This window comes from Aquila chrysaetos, chromosome 5 (genome assembly GCF_900496995.4).
Source record: "Aquila chrysaetos chrysaetos chromosome 5, bAquChr1.4, whole genome shotgun sequence".
NCBI classification, from domain to species: Eukaryota; Metazoa; Chordata; class Aves; order Accipitriformes; family Accipitridae; genus Aquila; species Aquila chrysaetos.
Genome location: NC_044008.1, coordinates 58,087,762 through 58,100,540, shown reverse-complemented (window position 1 = coordinate 58,100,540; position 12,779 = coordinate 58,087,762). Strand labels below are relative to the sequence as shown.

The 12,779-nt window shown below is 41.8% G+C and overlaps 1 protein-coding gene across 3 annotated transcripts in view; it reads right to left on the bottom strand.

Annotated features, from left to right (window-relative positions):
• LRRK1 (leucine rich repeat kinase 1) overlaps positions 1 to 12,779 on the bottom strand; it is an 82,751-nt gene that overhangs the window by 55,797 nt on the left and 14,175 nt on the right. For 2 of the 3 annotated variants that reach the window (XM_030015253.2, XM_030015255.2), the window contains 3 exons: positions 3,996 to 4,159; positions 2,938 to 3,109; positions 377 to 556 (listed from right to left, as the gene is read on the bottom strand). In XM_030015253.2, the coding sequence (XP_029871113.1) occupies positions 377 to 556; positions 2,938 to 3,109; positions 3,996 to 4,159 (516 nt within the window). Of the gene's footprint in view, positions 1 to 376; positions 557 to 2,937; positions 3,110 to 3,995; positions 4,160 to 9,009; positions 9,255 to 12,779 lie in introns of those variants that run through there. The other variant, XM_030015254.2, reaches the window with a different exon arrangement.

Sequence of the window (12,779 nt, the reverse complement as noted above, 5' to 3'; positions counted from 1 at the left end):
TTAAACTATACACACAGCTGTGCTTTGAAGTGTAAATTATTCAGCCTAAACCAAGCACGTGTGCCAGAGTGTCCATAACAATAATGCTTTTACTTGCAAGGTTTCTATTTTGGAAGGGTCTTTTCCCTAGGAGTTTATAGAGGTAAGTTCATCCTCTCAGTATTTACAGTAATCTAACTTAAGAAGGCCCTGACTTAAATTTGGCTAAGTCAAAAGACTCAGAGCCAATTTTATTTTAATTTATCCCACTGGAAATCCAGGACAATTCCAGGCAAGTCAGTCCACACTGATACCTTCCTAGATGTGAACAACTCAGCTCATTCTTTAAAAGACATTGCAGAAAAGGGGCAAAGTTTTGAAGCATGCAAATACATACCTGCCTTTATAGCAGCATAGAGGGGCAACCGTATAAGAACTGGAAACTCATTATTCCTGACTGCACAGCTCTCTGGGTCAGCACTGTATGCACGAATTAGGAGTTTTACTATGTCCAAATGTCCCTGCTGGCAGGCTATGGCCAGCATCCAGTTCAGGAGTTGTTGGCAAGTACTAGGACCTATGGAAAAGATACGGCATTTGACTTAGTTGATGCCACCGGGCTGTGATGTGCAAGAGTCATCCACAAATAGTGGCTATGCAAAGGGTATAGGGTGAAGCCCCTGAGGACAAAGGAGCAGACTGCACTGAAAGAGTGTGTTACAGAAGAGCCCTAAGCTGGTCAGGCACAAAGTTTTCAGCTTTGCTTAACTGTTCTTCATTACCTACCCAACTAATGAGCGAACTTTTTTGACTGCTCCTGATCTAAGCATGCATAAGCTAGAAACAGTGGAAGGTTCTGAGGATGCCTGCTAGGCTACCAGCAGAAAAATCAAACATCTAATCCCAGACAGAGGTGGCAAGGGATGACCAGGACTGTCTTTGCATCCAGAGACAACAGGCCTGATCCAACAGATATTAGATCCAAACATCCAAGATAGGCCTCGTCTTCCAAGTTCATGAGAGGGTATACAAAGAATGGGGACAACCAGCTAACTTTTCATGCTACTGGATGAATAAAACAAAAACAAATGTTTCAGACAACACAAAGTAATTGTTTTAGTTTGTTTTCACTGCAACCTAAACTCTCCCCCAAAAATTTCATTTCCCCTTGAAATATTTCATTTTGGTTGAATTCTTTACTATCAATTCATTGTAAAGTTAGACAAATGTCATTTAAGGCTAAAAACTAAAATACCATGTTCTGATTTCTGCATGAATTTGCTAATGTTTTAGTCATCCCTAAACTGCTTTTTTTGCTGAATTAATGTTTTGCCTGTAGATCAATGCTTTCCTCCAGGTGTGCATAATTCTGCGCATGTAACTAAACGCCTGTGACAGGATTATTTCTATTAACAGTAAGCAGTCCTCAAATCTTCCCTGATTCACAGTATCACCTCCATTTACTTTACAAATTCACATGCCCTTTGAAATGCTTACAGAAACATCCACAAGCCCAAGTTTACATGTCAGCTTTTTTTTTTTTGCAGTTTCTCCATGTGGAAATTACATCGCTTTTTGCATTCTTAACAACTTGACTAAACCACTCACCCTCATGCTGCAAAAAACGGGCTCTGCTTCAGCTGTAAGCCACAAGAAATTCACACTGAGCCAGAGGGAATCACTGCAGTGCATTAGCCAAATTGCAAATTCATGCAATTTATTCCTAAGCCCTGTGATTGGTTTCTGTGTAACTTCCCAGGGAAAGAAATGGAAAGTCCTGCATAAAATCTTCTGAAAGCTGCTGTTTGTATAGAGCACCTCCCCTGACCCCCTGAAGCAAGGGTTTAAGGGAATTTGGTCAGTTCTAAACCGAGCTAAATTTCCAGAAACTACTTAAGTCACTTTTCATTACTGAGAGCATTATATTAATATAATTTAATTTTTGCTACTAGGTTACAAACCCAGCATTGTCAGCCTCCTTTCTGGCTGAAGGAAATATTACATTTAATTGATTCCCCCAAACTGGAACGTTTCTTTTGCTTATTAGTGCTCTAACAGTTTAAGAACTCCAAACAAGCAGGTCTCCCAAAAGGTTATTCCCGTTCTCATTGAGGTCACTGGCAAGTATATAGCTCCAGTGAGGAGCTAGAGCTATATTCAGGTCAAATATTGCAGAGGCCTAGCTTAGCTGTTGTGGTTACTGCAGTGCCTGAGGTCAAGACAGCAATTCACCCTGGCTGCTATGCAGGACTACCAGACCCTGAATCCATAGAGGGTCCCGGTGAGAAGCAGCTGCCATGCCCACAGTACACTAAAGAGAGCAACAGGGGAACCAAACACAGTTCCTGGTCCTGACTCAGAGTAATGCTCTTAACCCTGCCCCCACAGCTGCCTTAAGAATTGTGTCTGCATCTAAAAATGTCTCTGTTCTGCTAGAAAATAATTTTTAAAATAAATGTAACTAAAATATGATGATCCTAAAGAAGGAATTCCCCTGAAAGTCAAATCAAAACGCTAACAAGAGAGCATAGAGCATGCTGCCAGCTGTGCACCCAAACTATTACTCGCCAGTCAGTCATGCTGCACTCTCACTCCCATCACCACTGTGTCTGCTGGATCAGCAGAGCGGGATGATGCTGTTTCCTGAAAATCCCTTCATTTCTCTGTGGGGTCTGGGATGTTACCCAGCTGTGAGGACTGATGGGAATGAATTGTCTAAATGGCATCTTCCTCCACTTCCAATGTGCAAACATGGAATACTTTTATGCATGTGTTTTTCCCCACATGGTTGAATTTTCTTCAAACACAGCAGAGATTAGATCCCTCCACACAGCTTCCCATGACTAAGTCACTCCCCTTTCAAGGAATGTGAAAAAAATAAATAAATGCCTGCTTGAAGCTATAGCACACAGCTACCAAAAAGTTTGAGGAAAGGCAGAGGCAACCCAGTAGGCTTACCATGCAAGGAATCCAGCAGCTCTTTCACAACGTCCTTATGTCCAAAATATGCAGCCACCACAGCTGCATTGTCATCATTAGGTTCTGTTGGTAACACCACTAATGCTTCCTTCAGTAAATACCTCACCGCCTGCAGATCTCCAAATGCTGCTGCAATACCTAAAAGCTGACACTGGTAAAGAAAATACAGCAACATAAACTCTCTGTAAAGGGAGTGGGCAGAGAAAGAGAGCATTTCTAGAGCTATGTATTTATTTGTGCCCATGCAAATGCATACTCACTGTCGCTGTGGTTAACTGACAATGTCATAAACGCTAGTAGCCATTCTAATAATTGGAGTTGATATACTACTTATATTAATTTGTTGGTTTTTTGCTTTATAGTTTTTTGTATGGCTTTACCACGAAAGTGCCCAAGGCACAGAATGGTGAGGGTAAATCCATTTTTCATGGACCAACAGAAAAAGCATTTGCACAGCTCTGCTATGAGGTGTAGTACTTCCTATCCTGGAGATGGACAATATACCTGGATGTGACATGCAGGTACTCTCCCAAAACACTAAGATAAGCTCTGTGCAAAGAACAAGCTCAAAATGAGGGCTTTGAAGGCAGAGCAGTGCAGAAGCTGGCACAGAGGATATAGTTCCAAACACAAGCAGCAAAATCTTCCAAGGGGGTCAGTAACCGTCTTTGTACTTATGGGGGAACACAATTTTTGCTAAGTCTATAAACTGCTTCCTTTTTATGGAGAAAAATGTATTTCCCTGTTTTAGTGACCACAGCACCAGCACCCCAACTTGCACAGCCTCCTGCTCCTACATACACTGTTCCCTGTGGTCTGTCTCATCTTTCTGATCAGTGCTTTCAAGGGCAAATACTGTCCCCCAGCATATGTTTTTGAAGTGCCCCACACAACCAGCTGTGTCTGGGACCCTGCAGCACCAGCATAACATATATAACTGAATGGATTTTCTGCATAAGAAACGATGGAAGACAGCAGCTTGGCGTTTTGGTTTCTTTCCCAATAAAATTTGAGAAAGAGTAGTAACCTAACCCTACCTTTTCCACCTGCAGTGCAGTCTCCTCACATGACAATTTAATCAACTCTTGGGCCTTACTGGTGTCTCCAGCTTTGTAAGCATCCTGAATGCTTTCTGTCACAGGTGTCTGAATTATGGAGACTTCGCCAACTGTGGACTGTTTGCCACCCATGTCCACAGTTCCTGCAGTAAAAATAGAAAAGGGGGGTCAGTAAGAAGTACCTGTTCATTACTCATGCACAGCTGCAATGTCAATGCATCCTGGCAACAAAAAAAGGGAGTGAATTATTTTCAGTGGAATATTTACTGCACACAATTAAAAAAAGAGGGACAAACCTGAACACTCAGTTGCCTGATAAAAGAAAGTGATAATATGTTAAAGTAGTTTCCAATAGGGACATGAAACTAAAAGGGACAGTGAGTTCCCCAATTGCTCCCAGAGGTGGTTTCCAAAGGACAGCATGAAAGCTCACATACACACAGACACATATGCTCTGCAACAGCCTGCCACACTTGACCTCCTGCTGCAGGAACCAGGGAAGAGAAGGGCTTACATGAGACTGGCACCTGCAGTACTTCTGAAGAAGCAAGGGGTCTGCAGGACCTCCAAAGCAATTTGGGTATTATTAGCCTTTTTTCAGTCACACTTTACCTCCAGACAACAGCCTAATAAAACCCCACTGTACTTCTCCAGCACTTCCAGCCAGAGCTTTATACACATCAATAAACATGAAAGAAAAGAAATTGGAAATATTTTTACTCTGGGAAAACAGAGTAAAAGTAGACTATGCAAGATGCCCAGCATCACCCTGATCAATCCTGGAGAATCTCCTAGGCTAGGCTTTTTTTTTTTACATGCCATTAGGAGCCAGAAGGGCTTTTACACGTCAAAGATTAAAAGCTGCAAACCAATAGAGAAGATGCTTCCAGTGGGCAGCTAACAAAGAGGCAGCCATGAAGTCTCACACCGACTCACCCCTGCAACTACCACGACAAGGAAAGGTGCAGGAAAGTCACTGAATTACGAGTAAGATGTTCAGGTCCACTCCTGAACAAGATGCAAGACAGAGAAAAGAAGCACTTTTCACTTGAAAAGGGACCATTTCATACTCACTTTTTCCTGCTAAAACTTTATTAATTATTATTGCTTATTTGCAACTGGTTAAATAAAGCCCTTAAGCCCACAGATTTTGACATGTTAACAAGGATTTTTTTTTTTTTTTTAAATAGACACATATGTCATGCAGGGCCTAGTTTAACACAGCCTGGAAAAAGAAGTAAATTTGGACCAATCTATAACTGTCAGTAAATATCTTTGAATAATACAGTCTGAGTCACCAGTAGATTCTGACTAACGCTTCTCATCCATTATTTAAATGAAGCTCAAATCACTCAGACATTGGAGATGGCTCCAGAGAATCGTGCCATTAAAAATGTGCCCACATCAATAACCTTTCTCAGATGATGCAGAACGTGTGAAGGACAAGCAGCAGAAATCAAGGCAGATGAATGTGGTGTTAAATTACAGCATAATAAGCAGCATCTCAGAGTTCATGGTAATAGGCACAGTGCCTTCATAATTCTGGAGTTTTAGGGAGTACACAGGAAAAGAAATTCATGCAGCATCTGGTCCAGTCTTTTAGAGCAGACCACACACTTGTAAGGGATCTCGAAGAATACTGCATATGATTTAATTCTCTTTTTAATGGACACCAATGGTAGGAAATGCAAATGATTCTTATGCAAGTAACTGTTTAAAGGGTGATAGAAAAGAGAACTTTAAAGCAAAATAGTTCTCCAATCTAAGCAATTCAGAACTGGACTAAGTAAAACTGAGAAGTACAGATCCAAGCAAACACTGCAGTTACTGGAACATGCAGCCGACCCACGCTTGGCGCCCTGTGATGAAATCCTGAACCTGGAGAGAAGCACTGGAATTCCCCTTGGAGGAAAAAATACCTCACATCTGAGATACAAAACAGCTGGAAAGCTGAGCAGGAAGCCCTGCAAATTGGGGCTGACAGAGCACAGCAACTTTAATTTGGTTTCAAAAAAAATGCTGAAAGGAGGGACAAATTTTACTTCCTTCCAGCCTCAATCCTGATTTTGGAAACTATCACTCAAGACCCCTATCTGCAGCCATTCCACGTGTAAAGGCAGATCCTTTCTGCCAAAGAATTAAGCAGGGCCATCTTTCTTTCTTTTTAAATCATGGCCAGGGAAGGTGCAGGCACGAGTTCCTCATGGTCAGAGATTCATTTGGGGTCTGGGAGATCCCGGTGTCACTTCCTCATCTATTAGAGAGGTCTCCAGCCAACCTCTCACACATCCTGCACACCAGAGCTCTTCTTACAGGAGCATTTTCCACCTCTCCTATTTGAACTGCTCCACCCTGCAGAGAGGACTACCAAATCAGTTGGCCAGTGAGCACAAGAAGGACCACAATGTTGTAACTGAGGGAAGGAGGAACTCCGCAAGCTAGATCCTAATCCCAAGACCGCTTCTGTGTTTTACCAAAAGACTACTTCACTAAACTACTTGGCTAATGTGTCATGCTTCCTCTTATATTTTTGGCCCCCTCAAAATTTCTGAAGTTCTTTGTAGTGTAATGGCTTAGTTACAACCACTGCTACTATCACCACTGTTTGGAGAACGTGGGCTGGCCATCAACCATCACAGTCTGGTCATGTGCGTTAGGTGTAGACTTCTGGGCTCTCCAGGAACAGGAAGGTCACAAATGGCAGGCTTCACAGAGTTTACATGCTCCCAGAGTTAGCTGGCAGTTTAATCAGAGTCTTCGTGATATTAATTTTAGTCCTTAAACTCAATTTTAGTCTTGTCTTAGGCAAATTTTTATTGATCTAACCAAAACCGCCCAGTTTTGAACGTTTGAACATCCATCAAGTAGAAGTCAATAAAAGCTTCATTAGATGCAAGAAATCTGGGCAATTCTACTGTTCGAAAACAATATGTTTATATTTAAATATTCTTGGCAGAAAGAGAATGCTGCTTATCACTCAAGTTTCTGAAGTAACTGTCATCAAAACTTCTTTGTATGATTGCATTCTACAGAGTAAATTGACCTCCTGCCTAAGACCTGAGGAAAAAAGCTGCCAAAGGTCTTCAGCAAAAAAAGACCTTGTAATTGAACTAATTACAATCCTCAAAAGAGCAAAACTGGTGAGATACAGAGTGATAAAAAAGCTTGCCCTCAACCAACAGCTCTACTCGCATGATTCTGTCAAAGTTAACTTGAGCTTTCAAAGGTTAAATGAGAGCAAGTGGACCATCCATTCCTAAGTTTCCAAAATACACAGAAGCCGTCCATTGCAAAGCTAAGCATCTCACCAACTAAATTACCCAATTCATAGAAGACTTCCTGGTGACTTAGTAAATTATATACTGACTTCTGAATTACAAATGGAAAATAAGAAACAGCATGTTTAATAAGTTTAATTTATACTCACCAGTAGGAAAAAAAAATGAGGAAAATTACATTCTACTGACTAAAGACTGTTTTATTTCTACAAGATGCATGACTTTACTATCATCAGTACTGGCATTCATGCAGGCTGGAAATAAAGTTTTGCCAATACATGCATCAGCCATTTTTAGCAAAAATCTGGGCTGAAATCCAAAGAAATTCTGCCTATGGTTTTAACCCCACAAATCTCACGCTCTTTACCTGAGCTCTTCGTGCCTTTCATAATAGGGTCACCTCACTTGCATATAGCCTTGAACAACATGACATGAGAGTAATACTGAAGTTGAGTAATACGGAACCTCTATTTTTGGACTTTATCATGCAACAAGCTGAGCATTTAAGCCTGAATGTAACAAAGTGCTTTTAATTCTTAGATTGTATGGATTTTAGGAACTGGCTTCTGTACTTTGCACAACAGGATCTACATTACTGTTTGGCAATGCACATTGCTATATGCAAAACAGCATAGCAAGTTATAATATTGTAGCAGTACTTCTTGGATATCCCTGTAATAAAAGGCTACCAGAAACTCCAGAAACTCTTACACACCCATTGTGATTTCCTTTAGTTTTTGCTTTATTGCACACAGATCTGGGACAGAGTTCCTGTGTTGGCACAGGTTCCTCTAAAACCACTGCCCCAAATCATCACCCCTCTTCTGAGCTTGCAACAGGAAAGCAGATAAATGAAGCCTATTTGAACTGAGGTGGTATGGTGTGGGTTCATTTCTCTAACACGTTTGAATGTTAATGAAAATAAGGCCATGGGGCTTACCCCCTAGCCAACACTAAAAACGCACCCTTCATTTATTCCTCACACCACTTAACAGCTTGTATCAAAGCAACTAACTTGGAAATATTTCCCACTCTTGATTTCAATGTTTTATACTTTGGAAGTACCTTTTAGGTTTCGCTTTGCACTTACAACCTTTTACAAAAGCTAGGGGCAAGACTAATTTTCTTTAAAAAGTATTCCAATGGAAAGAGAGGTTATAAAAAAAAAAGCAGTGTTGTTTTATTGCCATTCAAAGGTTATGAGACTATCACTTTTAAAAATTGCAACAGACTGCTGTCCCAGCACAGAAAAAAAAAAAACCAACAAAATAAGTCTTATTAATAATGAAGGGTACCATGAGAATTTCAGAGATACATGTATTGACACCATGTATCAGACCTTGTTATTACAGCAGGTGAAAAAAAAAAGATCTAAAGTTTCTAAATTGACCGTATGCCATTACCAGTAAAAAGGTGAGGGTTTGCAGGTCAATGCTGTGAATCAGCAAACGACTGCATAACAAAACAGCACACTGTATAGATGCTTTATATCCCAAATCACTGCATTCCTGTCTCTACACATAAACTCACAGAGTTTTAAGTGCTACATTAGTCCCTTTGATAAGGCAGGAGTTCTTTGGCAACTACCTAGGATATTTTTATTTAGCAGAGAAAGATATAAACGAGATGCTTAACACAGGATAAAATAGGGCAGGAAGCCAACTTACTCCAAAAGAGAATTACAATCATAATAAAACTTTAAAACTGCTACTGACCTTGTCATAATGTGTGCAGGTATTTCCAGAGACAGGAGCAAATCAAGATGATGACTTTAACACAGCATCCCATTCAGCGATGCTCAATTAAGCTATTAATTCCTTAGCCACCCACGTCTGCTTCAGCACAAGCAGCTCTGGATGTAATGTCTTTTAGCTTGCTGCCTGCTTCTTTGTCTGAATTAACTACTACATTTTAGCCTTGACAGTTATTTTCATCTCCATGTCCCATTACAGCGAAATTCAAGCCTCTGGTTCAGTGAGGATCTGGGGATGGGGGTGGGCAGGGAGGCCGTCTCTCTGGGCTATGCTCAGACATTAATTCCTCAACAGCACCAGATGGCTACAGCTAACCTTTACCAGCTTAATCTTTTGCCATTTTGACTTCTGAGTGCTGCCACAGAGCAAACAAAAAATGGGACAGAGAAGAGGTTCAAAAGATGCTGAATATTGAAAGCCAATCCCCCCAACCGCTTAAAAACTCACGAGCACTGCTGAACATTTTTCAAAACTACTCTACAGAAGCTCTGGCAAGCTGGTTTGCAAAATTAATGGAAAGCCATGTTATTTCTGAGTCTCTGTAACGGACTCATGTATCTTCTATTGCTTTGAAAAACTTCAGATTAATAAACTGAACAACAGCCAACATGAAGCCTCCAGTGATTTCAAAGGATGATGGATCTGTCCTACATTGCACTTGCCACTTGGATGGGTAAGAAAAAATTTTCAATCCTACAGAAATCTTTGAGATACTGAAAAATAATCCCCATTCCAAACCAGGAAGAAAAAACAAATCCCTGGGTTCTTTAATAAAAAAAAAAATATAAATTTTTAAATCAGCCCAAGTCAATCAAAATGCTTCATGAAACAAAGATATCTTTTGTGTTCCTTCTCTAATTAGCTGACACTTCAAAACAAGGTTTCATTTGTTGTTTAAAAAAGTTAAAAGATTTCATTCATTCATTTCATTCATTCATTTCTTAAAAGACACAATCACGGGCCAAGGTCTGTCCCCAGGAGGGAAGCTGTTTCCCCCGCGTGCCCACATGCCCTCAGTCCATATGGCCCCATAGCCAGGACCTGGCCCAGAACCAAAGGAGGGTCATGCAGCAAGAAGCCTATGATCTATTTCACCTTGTTATTGGATTTAGGCAAAATCCACATGGCTCAACCAATTCCGCTATAAAATGTCACTAGCAGGATTCAAAAATGGTCAGAACCACTTACAAACCCCGCTGTGAGATGACAAGGAGAGAAAGTTATAGTAAATCCAATTGAGAGATAACAGGATGGTTTCTCTAGGAAATTCAGCATCCCCACTGGAGAGACCACACCAGAATTGGGCCATATCCCTCTGACCCTGACTAGTATCTCTTCACAACAAGCAAGAGGTGCCAGCTCCTCAGGACAGTGGGAACCCTCCACACGTTTTTTCTGCCTATTTTTTGTGGTTCCATTTCACCCAAACATCCATTATTTCATCTAATTAAAGGAGTGCCTCTACATTAAGATCTGCTTGCCAAGGCAATGGAAAAGATGATGTATTGAGTATAAAAGACACATCTACAACATAGTTTATAATCAATGCTTACTGCCACAAAAGGAAACTTATAACCCTACAAAAGACCAGATCTGAAACAGAAGAATGCTTCAAAGACAAAAATCCACTACTGAAGGGATCTTTTTCACTATTATTGCATAATCTGGAATTATTTTTAAATTGTTTGCATGCCAGTATCACGCATGCAAAGTGCTGATCTGCATTAAACATTTTCCAGCAAGCACACAGGATCTTGTAAAGGACATGCTGACAATTCTAGGTACAGCCATGCAAAGTGACCAATTATCACTAGAGCCATTGGAAATTTTCTATTTAGAAACACTCTTAACCTGCAAGGAAAAAAACATTTGCTAATGCAAACCTGAAAGGAAAATATTAAGTCCCGATGGAAAAATGCTCTGGACTCCTGCCTTTTTAAGGGGCTCCAGAACTGAATTACGAAAACCAGACGCTTCCAAAGGCTTTAGCTCCACACTTACACAATCGTTTCTCTATCATTCAGGATAATGGGGGAAGAGGGGACAGAAAAGCCTCAAATACTAGTAACACTGAGACCCAGCAGTCTTTAGTGGGCAGTATCACAGGTGCCAGACTGGCTGTGTGAAGCTGGCTGGCTGGCTGTTTGTCTGTCACAGCCAGCACTGAGCTGGAGCTGAAAAGCTCTACCAGATCTGAGCAGGCTCCTGCATTTGTGTGTGTGCCTCCCAGATCCCCGGGACTCTGGAAATTACTTGCATTGTTCAAAAAGTTCAAATGAAACTGAGCTGGTTACTCCTATTTTGCTGAAGTACAAAAGAGGCTACACAAAGCCATTACAAGGCAATGAACTTAGAGCACAAAGAAATACACACTGGAATATGACCATCAGAGCAAACCCACCACACCAGCAGGCAAATCACACTGGAAAGCACAAGGTAGCTTTGGGGTCACTAATGATACCTGCAGCTATCCAGGGAAAAGGAACAAGGGCTACTGCACATGACATCCCGGGACACGCCTCTTCTCTTGTGCTCTGCAGGTGGACAGCTCTACCTCAAGACACCATGCTGCCCACAGGCTGTTTTTAAAGTGCATGCACCACTTCCACTGCCCTTGGCTACGCATGACTGGAAGAGGGGCAGCAGGACTGTGATCCTCACTGCAGAGTCAGAGCGGAGGCAGCTCATCAGCACCATGACTGGGCACCCCTTCCTCCCACCTGGGCTCTGGGGGCTGCATACTGTGTACTGATAAACTCTACACAAATCCCCATCTGGCTGTGCATACCAGCATGAAAGGCTCCCATTGCTCCACACTCCACCTCTTGTTTCACCCTCTCTGTTTATAAAGCTTCCTTAGCGGCAACAGGCAACACCAAGACAACCTCCACATCCCAAACGAATGGCAGCAGCTGACAGCAAACACGGGGCTGCTGCCTCCTCCTCCTCCTCCTCTCTCTTCTCCTTCTGACTTTTCACCAAGCAGCTGGGTACCAAACACAAGCAGGCAGCCCTTTGCTAATCCTGCCATCCCCAGCTTACTAGGACGACAAACTGGGCTGTTGTTGATGACAGTGATGGTTTTACTCTCTCCCCTGAGTACAAGTGTCAGGCCTAAGCAGCTTCACGTGCACACGTTCACCCTTTCAATCTGTAAGAGCATTCAGAGCATCAGTGGCCACAGCACATCTCTCAGTGGTCAGATTGTCTCGTGAAGGCACCATCGTCCCTGGTAGACACACTACTAGCCTTTGGGCAAGGAAGGAAAGGGATGGGGATGACCTCTGGCAAGCACAGGGCAAAGGCTGGCTCTTGCAGTGATAGGGGATGCCCCGCATCCCTCACATGCTGCCCTTTTTGGGGTGCAAAGGATCAGCAAAGACCACAGAGAACACTGATGATGTTAATTTCCACCCTCAAGGGAAAGAGATTGAGGGAGCCAAGAGAGCTCCAAAGGGCCAGAGAGCCAATTGCTGTCTTGAAAATACAAATGACTCAGCTCTAAGTGAAAGTTTCTATTTTTGTCCTTTGGCCTCAGTGATTTGGTTCCAAACCTACAGCTTGAATCATTCAGAAATATGCTTTTGCATGCAAGGCCAGCTATGCCACTCTTGCTTTCCAAATTTTAAATTGGAAGATATACATTAAGCACACAGAAGTATGACTACACTTTTGGATTTTCTTTGTGTTCGTTTCCAGGCATAGCTGGAAAGAGAGGATTATTAAATGAT